The 20,920-nt window shown below is 58.6% G+C and overlaps 2 protein-coding genes across 3 annotated transcripts; one reads left to right on the forward strand and one right to left on the reverse strand.

Annotated features, from left to right (window-relative positions):
• Window positions 1–1,180: 1,180 nt before the first annotated feature.
• On the reverse strand, window positions 1,181–6,342 carry SHC2 (SHC adaptor protein 2). Its single transcript, XM_065700001.1, is given in 14 exon segments — window positions 1,181–1,564; window positions 2,400–2,536; window positions 2,783–3,084; window positions 3,191–3,358; window positions 3,452–3,518; window positions 3,599–3,779; window positions 3,856–3,982; window positions 4,134–4,185; window positions 4,333–4,386; window positions 4,506–4,625; window positions 4,806–4,866; window positions 5,230–5,300; window positions 5,753–6,277; window positions 6,280–6,342. Coding segments are annotated over 13 exon segments (1,920 nt in total). The 3' UTR covers window positions 1,181–1,564; window positions 2,400–2,407.
• Window positions 6,343–7,517: 1,175 nt separating this feature from the next.
• Window positions 7,518–19,566, forward strand: LOC136024388 (hippocampus abundant transcript 1 protein-like). Of its 2 annotated transcripts, XR_010616818.1 has the most exons (13): window positions 7,518–7,732; window positions 9,322–9,417; window positions 10,460–10,522; window positions 11,803–11,930; window positions 12,278–12,392; window positions 13,009–13,227; window positions 13,872–13,985; window positions 14,752–14,823; window positions 15,067–15,179; window positions 15,299–15,396; window positions 15,802–15,968; window positions 16,052–18,249; window positions 18,386–19,566. XR_010616818.1 is itself a non-coding variant. In XM_065699677.1 (12 exons), the coding sequence occupies exons 1-12, from the start codon at window positions 7,649–7,651 to the stop codon at window positions 16,259–16,261; spliced, it is 1,479 nt and encodes a 492-aa protein (XP_065555749.1). In that variant the 5' UTR covers window positions 7,518–7,648; the 3' UTR covers window positions 16,262–19,566. The 2 variants fall into 2 exon arrangements, 1 of the variants encoding a protein (XP_065555749.1); XM_065699677.1 differs by having other exon boundaries at window positions 16,052–19,566.
• The last annotated feature ends 1,354 nt before the right edge of the window (window positions 19,567–20,920 follow it).

Consider the following 20,920-nt stretch of genomic DNA (forward strand, 5'->3'; position numbering starts at 1 on the left):
AGGCAGGAGAGGTCCCAAATGCCCCAGTTCGCAGTGGAGGGAAGGCAGGAGAGACCCCACACTCGCAGCGGGAGCCCACACGGGTGCTTGCGTCTATGGGGATGGGCAGTGCTGGGAGCATCCCTTCCCGATGGGAGCTGCTGGGCTGAAACAGAGGCAGGGCCAGCAGGTTTCCAGGGCCTCCAAAACGGGCTCCGGCCCCTTGCTTGCACCCAGCAACACGGAACCAGGAGGGGCTCCTCTCCTTGCTCATCACCCCCTTCACCCAGGGCTCTCTGTGGATTCGGGAGTGGAGGACGCCAGGAAGGAACAGGTCTCAGCAGCATCCCTGGGGCTGAGGGACTGGGCCAGAGCCAGCAGCAGCCAGCAAAGACGTGGGCTTGTTCTGAGGCAGCGAAAGAAGAAAAGTCCAGGCTCTCGCAGCCTTTTCCTGCCTCTGCTATTGAGGGAACGGCGCAATTATCCTTGCAGACGCATTACTACATGACAAAAAATAGCAGCTGAGATGGCAGCGCCTCATCCCTGGAGGTATTCAACTATCAATGGAAAATTACACATTCATTACCAGCCTTTATTGAGGGGCTTATTTTCCTCATTGACTCAGCCAGCACCGGTCCAGCATCCTGGAAAACATCATCCCAACGATGGGGAAGAGGGAACCCACTGTTCTGAGGCAGGTGGGAAGGGACACACTGGGAGCCTCCTGCCCACCAGCACCCATGGGTGCCCAGCCATGGAGATAGCTTGGAACATCTCCAAGCAGCGCTGGGGCAGCCTTCTCCTGCTTCTACTGATGCCAAGCAAGCACCGTCCCTATATGCCGGCTGTCCCTGCACTGGCCCCCATGCTCCTGACTGGTGACAACGCATCTCGGGCTGCTCGGTGCCAGCCTGGTCATGGCAGGAGCCATGGAGGCTGGAGGCAGCAGGAGCAGGGAGATGCTGGGTGCAGGCAGGAGATGCTGTGCAGGACCAGCACCCCTGGGATCCAGGGCGTGATCCATGTGTTGAAGGGTGACAGTGATGCAGAAGGGCAGAGACAAGTGTGACCGGCCAGGATGAGCAGGCTGCCAGCGCCAATGTGGGACTAACCAGGAGCTGGTGGTGATGGAGACACCGTCCCAGCCTCTTCGAGCCCCTGGACGCAGGAGCCCCATCCCAGCAGGAAGAACCCAGGCACGTTCCTCATTTCCAGGTTTAATTAGAAACGTATTCCAAAGCGCGAGCCCCAGGCACGCTGGGCAAGGGCTGCGAATGCCATAAAAACCTGCCCAAGCGCCAGGAGAAGCAGGGATGTCCCAGGGGCCTTGGGACACGGCTCCAGCCTTGGAGAGCCAGAGCCAGGAGCAAACCCCTGCCCTGCGCCTTCCCCACAGCAGCTTCATCCCAGCCTCAGCCTGGGAAAGGATGCAGGGGCTCGGAGCCACCGGGAACCCCCATGGCAGCCGCTCCTGGGGAGAATCCAGCTGGGAATGTGGGACCAACAGGGATATCCAGCCCCATGAGCAGAGACAGGGCAGGGGCTGCAGCCCGCACGGATGGGGATAGGGGCACCCCCCAATGTCCTGGCAGAGAAGGGGGACCAAGGCAGGTCCTGAGCAGCAGCGCTGGGCAAGAGGCACAGCTTGGTGGGCAACGTGCTCCTCACATACCTGTGCTTGCACACGGATACACACACACACACGGACACACACACATGGATACACACACATGGACACACACACATGGATACACACACATGGACACACACACATGGACACACACACACGGATACACACACACACGGATACACACACACATGGATACACACACACACATGGATACACACACATGGACACACACACACACATGGATACACACACATGGATACACACACATGGGTACACACACACACATGGATACACACACACACATGGACACACACACACATGGACACGCACACACATGGATACACACACATGGATACACACACACACATGGACACACACACACATGGATACACACACACACATGGACACACACACATGGATACACACACATGGACACACGCACACACATGGACACACGCACACACATGGACACACGCACACACCAAGCCTGCTCACCCCATCCCACCCTGGGATGAGGCTCCTGGCACCAGTCCCAACCCCGTTCGCTCCATGATAGCCCAGAGACCAATTCCTTGTGCCGGGATGGAGCCGGCGCCGGGGCTGGCAGTGCCACAGCAGCTCCCAGCTGGGAAAAACGCCCCATGCGGACCATGGAGAGGGGAATGGGGACCCTGACCCCGGGGTGCGGGACCGGGCACAACCAGAGGTGGGGAGCGCAGGGGGGGCCCTGGCTTTACCCCAGGGCTGGGGTGAGTCCGGTGCCAGGGCCGCGGGCCGGGGGCTCACGTACCCCCGGTGTCACTGCTTCCTCTGCACGACCTGGCGGAGGTGCAGCTCGCTCTCGGCGGCCACGATGGGCTGCTCGTTCTGCCGGTGGTGGCTGATGAGGTGGCTGATGCTCTCGAACAGCACGTCCTTGGTCCTCACCTGCGGGTTTGGGGGGCCACGGTGCTCCTGAACGCCGGCAAGCAGGGTCCCCATGCGACCCTTGCAGCCTGTGGCCTCCAGCATCCTTCCAACCCTGCTGTTATCCCCATCAGCCACCCTGCACCCTGCGGCCTCCAGCATCCTTTCCACCCTGCCCTTATCCCCATCACCCACCCTGCGGCCTCCAGCATCCTCCCCACCCTGCCCTTATCCCCATCCTGTCCTTATCCTGCACCCTGCCCTTACCACTCCCTCGGGATCCACCAGCAGCAGATGCTTGGGCTGCCCGCTGTGCATGCCGGTCAGCACGTACTGCCCCGGGTTGGTGAGGCTGTCCCGCACCAGGAAGTCGCCATCCATCTGCAGGAGCCTCTCCGCATCCCTCCGGCTCATCTTCCCGTGGTACCACGGCTCCCGCCTGAGCTGCTCCTCAGTGGGGGCAATGGGAGCCTTCCGCGTCGGGGGGCTCGGCCACTGGTCCTCAATGGGGGGGCTGCTGCTGCCCCCCATAATGCACTCATGGAGCTTCAAGGCATCCTCGAATGGCCCTGTAGGACCGAGGTGAGGGGATAGGACCGAGGTGAGGGGATGTCACCCCCCAGGGCATGAAGCTGGGGCCATGCAATGGGCACCCCCCCCAGCATGGTGGCTTACTCATATCAAAGAGGTCCTTCTTGGGGCTCTCCTCTGGTACCCCTCGAGCTGCTGCTGCCTCTGGCTCCCAGGCATCCAGGCTCTGTGTGTTCACGTACATGTGCTCCTCGTAGTCCCGCGGTCCCAAGGGGTGGCTGTCAGCCTGCAGGTACCCATCCCCGGGCTGGCCTGCGAGGAGGGGGCATCACCACCAGCCCAGGCAGGGCAGAGCCATGGGGACCCCCCCCCACTGACCGGGTCCCCCCTCGCAGCGGTACCCACCCTGGCTCTCCAGGTCCCAGGGTGGCCCTGGCTGGCTGCTCTGGTCTCGCCTGGCTGCAAACCCGACCTGGGGAGAGGACGCAGTGAGGGTGCTGTGGGGGGGACCTGTGCTGGGGACCCCCATAGCAGCGACCCGCGGGGGCTCACCTGGCTGGAGGGGATGGAGCCGGAGGGCTGAGTGCGGATGTGGCCCAAGCTGGGGCCGTGCCGGAGCCGGGAGTCGATCAGCCCCCCCGGGGGCGGCTCCTTCCCGGGGATGCTGTTGTAATAATCGTGTTCGGCCGCATCTTCATCCTCCCCCCAGGCCGAGTCCTCCGCACCCAGCGCCCTGCAGCAGGGATGGGTGAGCCGGGGACACCCTGAGGGGCTCAGCACCAGGGCTGCCCCCCCCCTCAACCCCTTACCTGTCCGGGGGCACCACCACCTTGGGGGGGCTGTGCAGGTACTGCTTGAAGCGCAGCTCGAAGGCCTGTCCCACCGTGCTGATGACGCTCTGCGCCAGCCCCTCGCAGCACTCCAGGATGTGGCAGGCTGTGGACAGACGGCTCGGATGTGTCCCCCTGCTCCCATCACCCCTCTGGGAGATGCCCCTTGTGCCCCCCAGATGGAATCCCCCCCATCCTCCAGCCTTCATCCCCCCGCGCATCCCTCCGCATCCATAGAGCTCCCAGGCCAGAGTCACCTCTCTGATTGATGGGGTCCTTGGCGACGTAGGCAACATAGTCCGTGGTGTCCTGAGGGCACAAGGGGAGCTCAGGGGAGCTGGAGCAGGGCTGGAGGCCCCCAGGGCAAGGGGATGGGTGCCAGCCCCATGTCCTGCCCTGAATTTGGCTCAGCCGCAGGACAGGGACCCCCTTTAGGGACCACAGCCAGGATCTCACCGTGTCCCCACCGGAGGCAAAGGAGATGGATTGCATGTGGTGGTTGGCGATGATCTGTGGGGGGAACATGGCCCATGGCAGGGGTTAGAGAGGGGGGCCATCAGCTTTCCGGTCTGCGGCAGGAGGCAGAGGGCTGGGAGGTGGCAGTGCCACAGCCCTGGGTCGGTTCTGACCTGGCGTGTGGTGGGGATCATGAGGTTCAGCCCATCAACAGAGATGTTGACAGCGATGCTCATGCCAGCAAAGCGCAGGTTGCTCTTGCCCAGGATGGAGACAAGGGCTTTGTTGGGAGCCTGACAGGGGGAGAGGACCATGGGGGTGATGCAGCCCATTGGGTCCAGGCTTCCTCGGCTGAAGGAGGCAAAGGGGTTGCCCCAAGAGACCCCAGGCTCTGCCCCATGAACCAGGCAGGCACCTCCAGCACCCTGCCCCAGGAAGGAGCAGAGGGAGGGACAGGCCGGGTGGAAACTCACCTTCTTCTTCCACATGCCCTTCACGCCGGGCACCGCTTCGTACAGTCTATTGATGGCTTCCCTGTAAGCCATAGCCCCGGGCCCAGTTATTGCTCCAGAATCCCCCCCCCAGCCCCTTCCTGGCTGCCCCCGGGCATCAGCCCCACAGCCCCGGGCGCCGCAGCCTCCCCGCAGCGCTGCCCCACGTCACGGCCGCGGTACGTAATCCCGGCCAGGGCCACCTCCCTTCTCCTCTTTCACCCATTGATCCGCAGCAGTGCCCTTCGCCATCGCCCTGTGTGCAGGGTGGATCCATGGGGCAGGACCCCCCCTCCGGACCCTCGGCCCTGTTTGTCCCCCCCCCGGCCTTGCCACAGGGCCCCTTTGGGGGGGGGGGGGGGCGGTGGTGGTGGTTTGGGGGTGCAGGATGAGCGCGGGGCCGTACCTGGTGACCTGCGTGCGGGTGTTGAAGTCGAGGGACCTCATGGAGCGCAGCACCTCGATGCACCCCATGTACTATGGGGTGGGGGGGACACGGTCAGAGCGGCCTCCTCCAGCCACCGCCACCAGCACAGGGCAAGTGAGGAAGAGGAGGGCAGAGGAAGAGCTGAGTGTCAGTGAGAAGGGGCCCCTCCAAGCCAGCTCCAGGGAGCACACAGCACCCTTTTGTCCGCCACCCCGAAACGATCCCATTGCATGCCCAGAATCCACGCCGAGACCCGGCAAACTCATCTCGGCGCTACGGCTCGTGATGTCCTTGGAGGGACTGAATCCTGTTGGGTCCGAGGCTACCCCCGGCCCTGCAGCCCCCCTGCTCCCATCCCACCCCCAGGGCTGTCCCCGCCAGGATGACCCAGACACCACGGGCCGGGCGCCGGGGACATAAGCCGGGGACGGATGCCCGGGGACCCCTCCGCATCCCCTTGGCCACGGTCACGGCACCGGGCTCGGGCTCCGGTGGGACTTACCCGGACGATGTAGGAGACGCCGGGCCCCAGCACCCTCTCGTCCGGGTGCAGCCAGCCCTGCGCCGGTTTGCGGATGAAGCTGCCCTTGCGGCTCCACTCCTCCGCGCCCGGCCGGGTCCCCGTCGCCGCCGCCGCCGCCGCCCTCCCCGCCGCCCCCCGCGCCCGCCCGGCCGCCGGCAGCGCGCACGGCGCGGCGGGGCACAGCGGCTCGCAGGCGGCCAGCACGGCGGCCAGCGCCGAGGGGGGGCCCGCCCGGGCCGGCGCTGACAGGTCCCGGCCGCCACCGGTACCGGCGGAGGGGCCGCGACCGAGGAAGCCGCCGGGACCGGGGAACTTCCACTGCGGCATCCGCGGCAGCAGCGCGCAGAAGGTGGTACCGGGCTCGGGCTCCTCGCCCGCCGCGGGGCTCGGCCCGGGGACCGGCGACGGCATAGGGGCGGTCAGCGGCTCGTCGCGGAAGCGGTCATACTTGGGCTCCGGGAGCATGCCCGGGGCCGCTCCGCTCCGCCGCTGCCGTTCCTCCGCCGCCGCCGCCGCGCCGGCTCCCGCCCCCCGCCCGCTCCCCCGGGGCCGCGCCACGCTGATGTCATGGTGCGAGCGCTCCGCCGCCGCCCCGGCCCCCCCCCGGCCGCCCCAGCATCCTCCATCCTGCGCCCTCCCGGCCCCCGCCGCCCCACCCCGGCTCCCTCCGGTGGCCCCGGCCCCGCTGCTCCTCCCGAGGCACCCAGGGGGCTGCGGGAGCCCCGGGAAGGGCAGGCGCGGTCCCGGTGCTCAGGGACAGCGGGGGACGAGGCCGGCCGGACCCTTCCCCGCCCCTCAACTGGCACCGACACCACCGGAGCCTCCCCGGGGGCCGCCTTTGTTTCGCCGTCTCCTCGGTGCCTCCCGGGGCAGCGGCCGGTGGGTGCCCCAAGTGCGATCGGTAACCCAGGGCACGGAGCCGCTTCTCCGCTCCCTTCGTTCGGTTCTCAACCTGCCGCAGAGCACCGGAACGGGCCCTGGCTCCACCGACCCCTCCGGGAGGCGTCTCTGATGGGGCTCCCGGTGCGGGCGGCTCCGGATGCCCGCTACCGGGGGCGACACTAGGGAAGGCTCCGGGTCCCTCGCCCCCTGCCCGGGGACCGTTCCCAATCGGTTCGCAGGCGGTCGCGGGTCCCGGTTCAAGCCAGCTCCGCTCTCCGGTCCCCGCACTCGGGGTCACTCCGCAGCTTTGGGGGGGGGGAACAATAACGGGAGGGGAGCGCGGGCGGGGCCGCTCCCCCACCGCAGTGTCCTGAGGGACCGAGCCCCCAGGCCCGGCTGTGCCCCGCCACCTCTCGGTGGTCCGGGGAAGAGACCGGTTGTAGCTGCCTCCAGCCGGGACACCGGGAGCACGGAGCGAGATAAACCGAGATGAGGCGGTGGCGGAGGGGACCTGGGCCCGGGGCTCTGCACAGCGACAAGGAGCCCCGCGGCACCCACGGGAGGGGCCGCTACCGGTGCCACCACCCCCGGAGGGGGGGGGGGGGGGGAGGACCGGGAGGACCGGCGCATCCCGCCATGCCCCGCGCCCCACCGGGGCGGCTGTAAGCCCCGCCCTCCGCATCCCTCTGCCTCCTCGCAGCCAATCAACGCTGCATTCGGCCGACAGGGAAGGGGCGGAGCAGCCAATGGGATGTGAAGGTGCGTCCCGACGGAAGGGGCCGTCAGCGCCGTCGCCTGGGTGACGGGAGCGGGGCCTGTGGGCGGGGCAGTCCCGCCGCCGCCGCCGCCGCCGCCGCCGCCGCCGCCGCCGCCGCCCTCTCCCCGGGCCCGGCGCTCCCCCGCCCGGTGCGGGTCTGTGCCCGGGCCCGGGCTCGGCGCAGGGACGATGGGGCAGCCGCGGAGGCCGGCGAACGGCAGCGGCCCGGCGGCGCCATGACCGGCGAGAAGAAGAAGAAGAAGCGGCTCAACCGCAGCGTGCTGCTGGCCAAGAAGATCGTCATCCGCGACGGGGCCGGCGTGAGCGCGGGGCGGAGCGGAGCGGGGCCGGGGCGCTGGGGAGGGGGGGGGCGCTGGGGCCCGCTCGGGCCTCCCCCGGGAGCCCCGGAGGTGTGCGCGGCTCGGCCCTCGCTCGGGGCCGGGGCTGGGGCTGGGGCTGTTCTGCTCCGGACAGGGCCCTGGATCGCCGCCGTTTCACCGGGCGCGGGTGCTCGCTGGTCCCGTTGCCAACCCTTGACGTGCGCCGTGTGCTTTGGAGGTGCGAGGCCGCGGGGGTGAGGGCCCCTGTGGAGCAGTCACCTCCGTTGAGGGGCGGCCGGTGCTGCGGGAGGGCAGCAGCGGTTACCGTGAGGGTGCTGAGGCGCTGGCACAGGGTGCCCAGAGAAGCTGTGGCTGCCCCATCCCTGGCAGTGCTCAAGGCCAGGTTGGACACAGGGGCTTGGAGCAAGCTGCTCCAGTGGAAGGGGTCCCTGCCCGGGGCAGGGGTTGGAGCTGGAGGAGCTTTCAGCTCCCTCCAACCCAAACCATTGCATGAGCAGCAACGCAGGGATGAGCATCTTGTGCCTGTACAGAGACAGCTTTGGAGTGGGTGCACCTGAGCTTAAGATGTCCACAAGCATTTCCCCTTTGTTGTGCTCTTGAGGAGTAGCTCTGTCACGATCCTGTGGCCTGCCCTGCTGTCTCTTTGTGTATTTTTACTGGCATTTTGTGTAGCAGCTCAAGTGCTTCAGTGGCACAACCACTGGGAGATGAGCTGTGCTGAATGGGTGAAGGACCAACCCAATGAGGTGATTGAAAGTGGAAGGAGCGATATTAAACTGTGAGCAGGTTAGAGCTGGACTTAACTCCATCAAGTTCATTTTGGTGCAGTCGTGGGAGAAATGTTTAACTGTGAATGAAGAGAGACAAGGAAAGGAGGAGGAGAGGGATGCTCTCTGGAGGGAGGTGGGTAACAGCAGCTGTACTCATTACAGCCTCATGCCACCTTCTCCCTCTGTTGCAAAACATTCTCTCCTTTATATGCTATAAACCTGCATCTCCATCGCTTGCCTTGATGCTGTTGATGTGGGGTTGAAGCTGCTTTAATGTCATTTATTAACATTTCAGCACAAGAATGTCTCTTGCTGCCTCCCTTCATGTTTCAGGACCTCACGGCTGTGGTGGTTGTCTGAAATGCAGTGTGAGCTGCAAAACAAACCTGTTCTGGTTGGGAGGATGAAGCTGGGGAAGAGGATGCTCTTCACACAACTCCTGACCCTGGGAGTGCCTCACGGTGAACGCTGTGCAGCAGGACACTGATCCAGACACCTCTCTGGTGCCTGAAATAACTTCTATGTCAAGAACATGGGGTAGAAATGCCAGGCAGCTGTGAGGAGGTTGATACCCAACTCTTAGCCTAGGAGAAACACTGGCCAGGTTGGACACAGGGGCTTGGAGCGAGCTGCTCTAGTGGAAGGTGTCCCTGCCCATGGCAGGGGGTTGGAACTGGATGAGCTTCAAGCTCCCTTCCAACCCAAACCGTTCCATGATTCTAATGATGCTTCAGTGTCCAGTTCTATCATGGATTGGGATACACGTGCTTGTGTTACTCATGGAGCTCTGTTTTGCAGCGACAGGGCATCGGAGAGCCCAGCGTGTACCACGCCGTGGTGGTGATTTTCCTGGAGTTCTTTGCCTGGGGGCTGCTGACCACGCCAATGCTAACGGTGAGTGAGTCTCCCTGGGGATAATCCCGCTGCTTGTGGACAAGAAACCACCCTGAGCAGAGATCTTAACACAGAGCCTTTGGAGCCTGGGGGGTAGAAACCAAGAAGGTTTGTACCTGGAAAAGCTGGAGCAATAGCGATTGTTTTATGGAGTTGGGCAATGCTTTTCATGATTATTGGAGCTAAACTTGGAGCAAAGCACGAGTTAGAGGTTTGAAGGCTTATTTAGGGATAAAAGAGGTTTTTGTCGAACTGCCACCGTCGTTCTCTGGGGCATCAAAGCACAGAGACAATTTCCTGGCAGTTCTTTATGATGCCAAGTCATGCTCCTGCTGGAGAGCCAATGACTCGTCTGGGATCGACTGAGGGGTGATTAATACAGGCAGCAATAAAGTGAAGTGTAGAGAGAGAGCTTTAATAAAGCAACTGAAAATCTCATCTTGGATATTTAAGCCTTTAGTTAAGGAGTTGTAAACTCCTGATGAGGCATCTCTCAGCTTCTTCACTTCAGTTTCTGATGGTCAATTGCCAGCATACCTTGAAGTGTAATTGCCAGGTGTATTTTTTACCTGCTCTCTGATTTCTAGGTAAATATGCAAAGAGAGTCTTTAGTTATCATGGAATGCTTTGGGTTGGAAGGGAGCTTAAAGCTCCTCCAGCTCCAACTCCTGCCACGGGCAGGGACACCTTCCATAGAGCAGCTTGCTCCAAGCCCCTGTGTCCAGCCTGGCCTTGAGCACTGCCAGGGATGGGGCAGCCACAGCTTCTCTGGGCACCCTGTGCCAGCGCCTCAGCACCCTCCCAGGGAAGAGCTTCTGCCTAAGAGCTCAGCTCAGTCTCCCCTCGGGTAGGTTAAAGCCATTCCCCTTGGCCTGTCCCTACAGGCCCTTGTCCCAAGCCCCTCTCCAGGTTTCCTGCAGCCCCTTTAGGCACTGGAGCCGCTCTCAGGTGTCCCACCACCCTCACAGGGAAGAACTATTCCACGCTTCTCCCTGCTTTGCACAAGCTGCTAGCTCTGTGGCTTTGGTTTTGTTTTCTCTAGGTGTTACACCAGACTTTCCCTCAGCATACATTCTTGATGAACGGCCTGATTCATGGAGTCAAGGTAAGGAATATTCCTTCCAGGCTTCCATCTGAACCTGTGATCAGGGCAAGAAGTAGCAAGCCGTGATAGTCCATGCGGCCTTGCTGATGTCAGCCAGTGTTTGACAGATGAGAGAAGCACAGAACACCTGGTTGGAAGAGACCTCATGGATCATCTGGCCCAACCTTTCTAGGCAAAGCATGACCTAGACTAAATGCATGTTCATAGAATCATAGTTTAGGTAGGAAAGGACTTTAAGATCATCTTATTCCAGCCCCCTGCCAGTTTGGGGTGCTACTGTGTCGTGGTTTTTGGAGCTGGGGGTACAAAGGATCTGAGGCCAGCTATACCCCAACTAAGAAGGAGAAAAAATGACTGCTACTGCTGAATGCAGGACATACTGGCAAACCAAAAGCAAAATGAAGAGTCAATGAAGTGTGGACATTGGGTATTTGGGGCAGTTGATTATACTGAGCAGTATTAACAACCTGCTGCTTGTCAGCCTGGGTTTGGGGCTATGAGAGCTGTGTGTCTCTGCTGCAGACATTGCAGTCAGCATGAGATTAGCCCTGGATCCGTGTTCTGGGGTGCAACAACATGAAAAATCAATGACATGTGGACTTAGCAGAAATAGAAGTTGGAATAGGCCTCAGTGGGCTCTCCCTGACAGAAGGTGGGGAGAAGGTGCCATGGCATGGGTTTGGACTAGACCAGCGTTCCCAGAGCAGAATCGGGGGCAACTATAATAACCAAGCACTTGGGAGTGTGGCAAACCAGCCTGTTAGACCCTGGCTCTGGCAAGAGGATCTCAGGGAGTTTGCTTCCATGAGAGCTGAGTGCTTCCACACACACATGAAGGCTCTTCCCTGCCTGTCTCCAGTTGGAAAGGCATGGAACAGTTTTCTTTGTGCTTAATGGCCTTGGCATCTCGTCAGGTCTGTCATGTCTCCATCTAAAAGAGAAAGCTTTCCCTGGAAGTGCAGCAGATGTTCATGGGATGGAGCTGTGCCAACATCTTTTTAGGTACTGGTGAGCAGCTCCTCATGCCTGGGGGTGACCACAGCCGCAGGCAGAGCAGCAACATAGAATGGGAGGGTTTAGCAACACTGAGCTGCTTGAGGGTAGGTTTTGATCCCTAAAAGGATGTGAGCAGTTTAACAAAGGGCTCTGTGATCGCCTGCTTGTAGGGAATAGGACTGGATTGTCTCCTCAGCCTGTTAGCTTAGTGTTGTCAGAAGCTCTTGCTGTGGACAATCAGAATTTGACTGAAGGATTTCTCTCTGTCACCCCATCTGTCTTAGGGTCTGCTTTCTTTTCTAAGTGCCCCACTGATTGGTGCTCTCTCTGATGTCTGGGGCAGGAAATCCTTCCTCCTCCTCACTGTCTTCTTCACCTGTGCTCCAATTCCCCTTATGAAGATCAGTCCGTGGTGAGTGTATTCCTGTTGTAACCGAGGGGTTCCGAGGAGAGGAACAAGCGCAAGACAGAACGATGCGGGATTTGTGGGTGTTGCATTTGAGGATGATGGAATTGTCCGTCCAGTGGAGAATGATGCTCAGCCTAGAGACAAATTCGCTTGCCTGGTTCTACCAGAGGATTCAGTGTTAGGAAGAAAGAGTCTTTCCTGGTGCCCATTCTCCTGACAGGCCCATTGTCACTATTCTTGGACCACCAGACTGCAGCTCAGTGTTTCTGGTGCAGTGAAATAGGAGGGCCTGCAGGAGCTGTGCACCGGGGTGAGGTTGCTCCCTAACTCTGTGGCACGGCCTGTTTCAGGTGGTATTTTGCTGTCATTTCCATGTCTGGAGTCTTTGCTGTCACCTTCTCTGTGATTTTTGCCTACGTTGCTGATATCACCCAGGAGCATGAACGCAGCACGGCGTATGGCTTGGTAAGGAGCTGCACAACTGCCTTGTCTCTTGGAAGCAATACTTGGGCTTTGCAGGTAGGAGAGATACAAAATGAGGGTGGGAGATTGATTGTCGAGCATGAGGACAGTATCAGTAAGCAGATGATATGTGCTTCACTATAACACAGTCTCCCTATTGCTCTATGTGTGATTTAGCACTGAGGGAGAGGGCTTAAAATCATAGAATCAACTTGGTTGGCAAAGACCTTTAAGCTTATCAAGTCCAACCATTCCCCAGCACTGCCAAGGCCACCACTAACCCATGGCACTGAGGGCCTCATCTATATGGGTTGTGAACACTTGTTTGCTTGTTCCCCTACAGTGTGAATAGTGGCTGTATTGTTGCTGAGCCTTTAAACCAGCCTGGTCAGGAGCTTCTCCAAGCCAGGCTGGGATTGTTCCCCTTCTATAGGGTTCCTGAATTATTAGGACAGCTTTCATTTCCCTTTGCTAGATTGCACCCAGAGAGCACGTCACCTTTCTGTCTTTTACATGGATTATCTCCAGCAAAGGTGGCAAAACTCCTACCCTGGGTTTACCCAAGAGGAGAAAACAGGCTCTAGGAAGGAGAAGCTGGATTCCTGTTCTCTGCTTCCAGGTGTCAGCCACGTTTGCTGCCAGTCTGGTCACGAGCCCAGCCATCGGGGCGTACCTCTCCCAGGCCTATGGTGACACCTTGGTGGTTGTGCTGGCTTCAGGTGTGGCATTGCTGGATATCGCCTTCATCCTGCTGGCAGTGCCGGAGTCGCTGCCGGAGGAGATGCGCCCGGTCTCCTGGGGAGCTCCAATCTCTTGGGAACAAGCAGACCCCTTCGCTGTAAGTCATCTTTTCCACATGTTAGTCCTTCTCTTTGCTTTAGTTCTGTTAATCTCTCCCAAAAGGAGGATGCATTCCACAAAAGGGGGAGGATGTGAGGCTCAGATTAACCTTGTTGAAGGTACCGTCTCCAGGTTGCACATCCATAAAGCTGTCCAGCAGCTTCCAGCCCTTTTCCTTGAGCTACGAACCATGTAAAAGCAGCTCCAGATGCCCCAAAGCGAGAGCATCTCTCGGTGGGAACGTACCACAGTTGTCTGAATATGAGTTCCATTATTCAGCGCTAGTACTGTGTCAGAAGTCCTTTGTGTTCTGTCTTCTCAGGACCTTTGCTAAGGATGAGGAGCTTTGCATCCTTATCATCAGTTCTGATCCAAAGCACTTGGCTAAATCTAGGAAACACAAAGGTCAAAGTCCTCAGCGTAGGGTGTGAGTTGGTGCTGTTGTACATCAGTACATGAGGCTGGTGTGTTGTGGCAGTGTTTGCATCTTCCTCCAGGATGCTGCTCTGGTTTCACTTCTCAGCCGTAAGCTGGTGACTCAGGCACTTGGTTTCACTGTCTCTGTACCTGGAGAATAGTTCATGATGTTTACTCTCCTTTTTCCTTTTAATTGATGTCATTTCCCACTCTTCTTCCCTACAGTCCTTGCGGAAAGTGGGTCAGGATTCTACAGTGCTGCTCATCTGTATCACTGTCTTTCTCTCCTACCTTCCTGAAGCCGGCCAGTATTCCAGCTTTTTCCTGTACCTGCGACAGGTCAGTCTCTTGCCATGACGTGAGGCTCTGAATGTAGGAGATCCCAACATGAGCAGCTTGTGCCCAGGCAGCCAGGAAGCCCCCGGCATCCTGGCCTGGATCAGCACCAGTGCGGCAGCAGGGCCAGGGCAGGGATTGTGCCCCTGTGCTGGGCACTGGTGAGGCTGCAGCTCAAATCCTGTGCTCAGCTCTGGGCCCCTCACTGCAACAGAGACGTTGAGGGGCTGGAGTGGGGCCAGAGAAGGGCAGCAGAGCTGGTGCAGGGCCTGGAGCCCAAGTGTGATGGGGAACGGCTGAGGGACCTGGGGGGTTCAGATGGAGAAGAGAAGGCTCAGGGGGGACCTGATGGCTCCCTACAAGTGCCTGACAGGAGGATGGAGCCAGGAGGGGCTGGGCTCTGCTCCCAAGGAACAAGGGATGGGACAAGAGGAAATGGCCTCAAGCTGCACCAGGGCAGGTTTAGATGGAGCTGAGGAACAATTCCTGCCCCAGAGGGTGCTCAGGCATTGGAACAGGCTGCCCAGGGCAGGGCTGCAGGCACCAGCCCTGCAAGTGCTCACACACTGGAGATAAGGCCTCAGTGCCATGCAGGGGAAAATCTTCCAGCTGATTCCTGTGGCAGCAGGGAGGTGGAGGAAGGGATGGTTCATTGATGCTCAGGTACCTGCTAAGCAGTGTCAGCAAACACTGGTGACACTGGCAGGCTGGCTTTTCCCATAGAGCCCCCATCTCTTGCCTAAACAGTCCCTCTGTGGTGGTTTCACAGGTCATTGGGTTTTCCTCAGAGACTGTGGCAGCCTTCATTGGGGTTGTTGGAATTCTCTCCATCCTGGCTCAGGTGAGCACCAGTTTCTCTCTTAGCTCTTACAGTCTGGTTATAGGAATGTCCAAAATTGCTGACAAGTGGAAGTCCCTTAAGCTGGGCTGTGCCATGGGATGTGCAGGGTTCTGACATGGTGTTACTGGAGTGGAGGAGTCAGTGTCACAGCAGCACGTGTGCCCTCAGATTCCCATCCTCTTGCCTTCCAGTGCTCGCATCCTTCTTTGCACTTCCTTCTAAAGCACCTGTTTTCCCTTCCAGACAGTGGTGTTGGGAATTCTCATGCGTTCCATAGGAAATAAGAACACCATCCTGTTGGGACTAGGCTTCCAGATCCTCCAGCTTGCCTGGTACGGCTTCGGATCGCAGCCTTGGTAAGAATTGGCTCCTGTTTGTCTCGTGGCTCTGTGGCAGCTCCCTGTGCCCTGTCTGGAGGGTGATGCCGTGCTGCTGCCTCAGATCCTGCCTCCTAAGCACTGCCTCTGTCTCCCAGGATGATGTGGGCTGCAGGAGCCGTGGCTGCCATGTCCAGCATCACCTTCCCAGCCATCAGCGCCATGGTGTCTCGGAATGCGGACCCTGACCAACAGGGTGAGTTCATCCCAGCAGGAGCCTGCACTGACTGTGGTGGAGTTAGTGGTGGAGGGATGGACAGGAGCCTGCACTAGCTGTGGAGTGTCTTGTTCTGAGTTGTGTTGGTGCTTGGGGAGGGAATGTTCTCCGAGGTAGACAAGGAGCCTGCTGCTTAAGCTTCATGGTTCAGCCCTGAGGCCTCAGACTTGGCTGCCTTCAATTCCAGTGCTTGATGTGCCCAAGCACATTTTATTCTCCAGCCAAACACTGGATGAGCAAAGCTCATCACCTGCTCACTGCTTCCTCTGTGGGCTCCGTGTCCATCCAGACCTGGATGTTTGAGCCTTGTCTTTAGATACGGAAGCATCCTCGAGTAGCACAAGCAGCTGGAGGAAGATCTTCCTCTCCCTGCTCTGTCCCCAGGTGTGGTGCAGGGGATGATCACTGGGATTCGGGGTCTGTGTAATGGCCTGGGGCCAGCGCTCTATGGCTTCGTCTTCTATCTCTTCCACGTGGAGCTGAATGAAATGGCTGAGGTGGAAACTCTGGGTAAGGCCTCCAAACCCAACATGGCCAACCCTACGGATGAGGTAACTGTTCAGCTTTGTCTTTCCTTTTAGGCTGCTTTTCCCTTCCGCTGGAGCATTAACCGTTCCTCTGTTTCTTCCTACAGAGCAGCATCATCCCAGGGCCTCCCTTCCTGTTCGGGGCTTGTTCTGTCCTGCTGTCGCTCCTGGTGGCCTTGTTCATTCCAGAACACAACCTTGCACTGAGATCAGGCAGCCACAAGAAGCACAGTAACGGAGCCCAGACCCACACCCACAGCCCTCAGGCTGGTGGGTCGGATGGCAAAGAGCCCCTGCTCGAGGACAGCAGCGTATGAGGCCAGGAGAGAAGGACCTGGCTCACATCTGGACCCCAGGCCAAGGATGGACTCAGCCAGTGGGAGTTCAGGGAGAGAGAGACAGGGTTGGGGGGAGAGAAGAAGCGAGGTGAGACTGTGCCACTAACAGCTAATGGGAAGGGATGAGGTTTCCCTTCAAGCCAAATACACCCTCAGCTGGTGCAGAACCGGAGTTGTATTGTCTGGTGCTGATAGGAAGGGGAGATACTGAACCGCTCCGTGGGAAGGGATAGTTCCTGAAGGCAAAGCATGTACATGAGCACTGAACTTTGAGGTGTGCCCTGCCAAATCCTCAACTTGCCAAGGAAAACTGAAGGAGCAAGCGCTGGCTTTGTTCTGGTGTGAACTAAGGGCCTTGGCAGCTGGTATAAACCAAGGCATCAGCTCCATGCCCCATCCCCTGGTGGAACCGGTCCCGTCACAGCTCACCTGTGGGCAGCAGCAACCAGGGCCATGCACCGGGATGAAGAGCAAATGGTGTGGTCAGGCCTGAGCTGCCCCTCGCTGCTTGGAGCCCATGAATTCACCCTTGTTGGCCCGGGTGAAGCTTAGATCCCACCCTACCCACCCACCCCCCTCCAAATCTACTGACTTTAATGTTCTGATGAAGAGAAGTTGCACAGAGGTGAATGGGAGAGGGAAGGGCAACCCCGTGAGTGCCGGGTGCTGAGGTGGTCGATGGTGTTTGTGTTCCTCTTTGGCTTTTTGCTGTTACCCTGTCTTGGTAGGAGGATTCTTCAGGGCTGGTTTCTCAGGCACTCTAAGGGGTGATCAGAAAATAGCAGCTCTCTGAGAGGCTGGAGAAGCAACTCAACCCCATGAAGCACTTGCTAAAGCTTTGAGGGAAAGGCCAAAGAAGGAGCTGTTCATCCTGAGCACTTCCATAAAACACGTGGGTTTTTCCCCTCAGGCTCTTGCCATCCGCTATTAAACGCAGATACCAACTGCAGCTCTTGTTCTTTCTCAGTCCAGAAGCTCCTGATGGTGATCATTTGCAGTTGATTTGAACTTGGAGGTTGGGAATCCATGGAGTGTTTGTGAGCCTGCCGTGAAGGCGCATGTTTGGTTGACAAATGGAGCCTCTGCTTCAGGAGAACAGCAGGTCCTTGAGTTGGAGCAGCCCTGTCTCGGAGCAGGAGCTGTGTGAGAGCTGTTGTCTGGCTGGGATCCCTCCGTCGGGCTGGGACAGGTCTCCCAGGGGAAGAAGGCCAGGAGGGAGGGAGCATTGGCTCCATGTCCTGGCTCTTTGCAAACAGGTGACAATAGCTGTGCCGGGCCTCTGCAGCAGTGGGTTTAATGGAAAACCCAATGGGATGACCATGGAGAGCCAGGTCCTGGTGGTACAAGCCTGGGAGAGCACTGCCTGTCACCTGCTCCAGGGTGCATTTGGGATCCGACCTCTTCTGCACGCTCGTTGGTGTTGGCGTTGGGTAGATCAAGAGCTGCAATTCCATGTAGATGGAGTTTAATCCTTGTCACATAGGAACATCTTGGAGCTGCTGCCTGCACTGGGCTGGGCTCATGCTCTACTCCCTGTTTCCTGATTTTTCTGGACCAGTTCTTCATTGGAAGTGGACATTGAAGTGGAGGAATTGTCAGTTGGTTTTGCATTAACCCTGCCCAGGCCCTGCAGTCGGAGCCATTCCCTGGGAGCAGAGGGCAGCAGAGCAGGGATGGAGAGGGGAGGCAGCCGAAAGCCTCAGTGACCTGCAGTGATTCCGGTTTCCCCAAGCTCATTGTGGTGATGTCCGTGCTGTGTGTGCACAGCGAGCTGCTTTCCTGAAGGAAGTCCAGTCCCTGACCCATTCAACTCCACATTCCCTTCTCGGAGCAGAGCTTTCCCAAGCACATCCGCTGTTGATTCCCACTCTTCTCAAATGAAGTTGGTTTTTCCCTCACACCCAAATGAAGTTGAACCGAGGAACCGTTATCTCCTCTTGCACTCCGAGGCACCGGGAGCTCCAGGGGTAGGATGGAATCATAGGATATAACGGAAAGTTATGGAAAGAAGAACGTCATTTATATGATCTAAAGTATAGAGAGATATATTTTTAAAAGTCCTTTCTTGTGTAGTTTATTGAAACAAATCCTGTTCCCTCCCAGCACCGCTGCTGCCTCCGGCCTCTCCTCCCCTCCAGCCAACAGAACCAGCTGGGTGAGCTTCCCTGCTCCGTCGCCGTCCATCCCGCTGCCACATCTGACTCTCCAGCGATGCCAACATCCCCCGGCTCCTGCGCGGTGGATCTGGAAGGCTTTGGTCACTTCATCACCCCGAGCTCGGGGCCAGGAGATGCCGCAGGTCGCTGATGCAGTGGGGGCTGCATGGAAGGTCCCACCGCGATGGAGCAGGTACATAAGGGCGCTGTCAGCACCATCAGGATGGTTTGGACCTTGGCTCTGATGGCACTTGGGACATGAGAGGGTCCCAAGCCCGGTGCCTGCAGAGCCAGGGCTCGCTGTGGTGCTTGTTCCTGGCGCTGGGAGCAGGCAGGGATCCCTTCCCATGGATTTGGAGTTCCTTTCCCCTGGTTCCGCACGGCCCCAGCGCCGGGCATGGAGCTGGGACCCAGCCACTGTTCTGCCTTCAAGGGACACGGGAGGCCTCGGGCCAAGCGGTGACGGAGCTGAGATTCCTGGACCTGAATGACGAATGTCTCATTCCGAAGGGCCGGGAATTCTGCAGCGTCCCACTGGAAAGCTGGGAAGATCCGCACGGAGCATTCAGCTAGTTTTGCCAAGTTTTTTGTTACTTTCTATGGGAAAAAAAACCCAACCCAACTTTTTTAAAGGAACCTTTTCTTCACCCCCCCCCCCCCATGTGCTGGGAAGTGCCTGAGCCCGGTTGCTCCACAGCAGCATTCCCAGGAGCTGTCTGCAGCGCCTTCACATTGAGGTCAGGGCCAACAACATCCCAAAAGTAAGGCAAGGGATTGGCTTCATTTGCCCTTCAGTGAGTTCAAACCGATCTTAGTGCACTAAACCCCCCTTTAAACCTTTGCTTTCTCTTTTACCGTTGATTTAGCAAACCAGTCCCTTTTCCCTTCCCCGGTTTGGGTTCTTTTCTCCGTACTGGAACGGCTGCTGCCACCTTTAGTACCTTGAAAGAGCGTGGGCATGGGGGGAGCCCATGCTCCGAGCTGCCCGTTGCGAGTGTTTCTGGGTCTCTCTTGTGAAGCTAACAGGGAGCTGTGTTTCTTTCCGTTCAGGTTGGGTTTAGAGCTGGCTAATCTCTCCCTCCTCCAGTGGATTATTTATTAAACTGCTGCTTTCCTGTTGTGTTGAAACTCTTCTGTCCTCATCCTTTTCCCTCGGGTCCCAAGATGCCTTCAGAGATGATGCTCCAGGCCTCCTAAATCTGTCTCTTATGGGTACAAAGTGAGTTCTTTCCACCTATTCCTTCAAACAGAGCTAAAAGGACCTTGGAACCAATTCACATTCACCCTCGATCCTACCATAGCTTTCCAGGCTTCCCCTGGAGCGTTACAATAGCCCAGGGCAGGTCCCTGGCTCCCACCTCCCTGGGGCTGGATTTGAGCCTCTTCATTTCAAGTCAGGCTTCATCTAGATCTTATCTTAGCCACTTAAACACTTCTTGTGGTGGTTGAGGATGGCACTGAGTGAGCGATATAATCACAAGTGTCAACACATCCACGTCTGCTCTTGGATGGGAGCTGTGTCTGACGCCCCATATCTCGTAAGGAGCTGGAAACACAAACTCCATCCCACGAGATGTTGCTTTTGTCTTGATTTCCTCTGGATTTGAGCTCATTATTGTATTTATTTCATCTTGTCTTGAGAAAGACTTTGCATCACTGGAGGGAAAAGGGAAGGGATTGCAGCAGCGGGTGGTGCTGGGCACTGCTGTGATGGGGATGCTGCAGGCGAGGGGCCGAGCGTGGCTTTGGGACCAGCCTTCCCAGGGGAAGATTCCCGAGTTTTGCACCATGTGGAAAAACTTCACCTCATTCCAGATGGCTCCAGCCCTGTCATTTCTGGTGTGGGGCATTAGCAGTGCTGGTGATGACAGCCCAGGGCTCCACCCCAGCCTGAGGGGCTTGGCTGGGGCATCCTGTGCTTGTCCCATCTCTCCCCATTGAGCTGTTCTGCTTCCTGAGGAGCGCCTCTGGAGCGAGCTCTGCCCCGCTCCTGCCCTCAGGAGGAAGCACCATCGGTTTCCAGGAAAAACCTTCCCCTTTCTGCTTCTTGAAAGCCAGCGTCCCCTTTGCTCTGACCTCAAAGGTTTCCTGTTGGGTGGAAAAGCATCCCGGTGCCTGAGGATGCTCTTTCCACCCTGGGGCTGCAGCCTGATGGTCCCTCTGGGCCGGGGTCAGCTCCAGGCACACACATCCTCAAGTGCTCTGCAAGCCCCAAGCCACGGGGAGGGCATCAGGAGGCGCTGGACTCTCTGGTGGTTATTGATGTCCTGGGGACTGGTCCAGGAAAGCTTCAAGGCTGCTCCCTGAGTGCTCTGTTCTGACTGGGATGCTGCAGGGCCATAGCAAGGGGTACCCAAGGGTTTGGGGTGCTCCTGCAGCAGCAAGTGTGGTCCTTGAGGATGGTGTTTCCCCACTTTAAGCTTTTCCTTGGTGAAGGAACTCGGTGCTTGTCCCATCGCCCACTGGTGGCAACGGGAGCAGA

The sequence above is a fragment of the Lathamus discolor genome, chromosome 21, assembly GCF_037157495.1.
Source record: "Lathamus discolor isolate bLatDis1 chromosome 21, bLatDis1.hap1, whole genome shotgun sequence".
NCBI classification, from domain to species: Eukaryota; Metazoa; Chordata; class Aves; order Psittaciformes; family Psittacidae; genus Lathamus; species Lathamus discolor.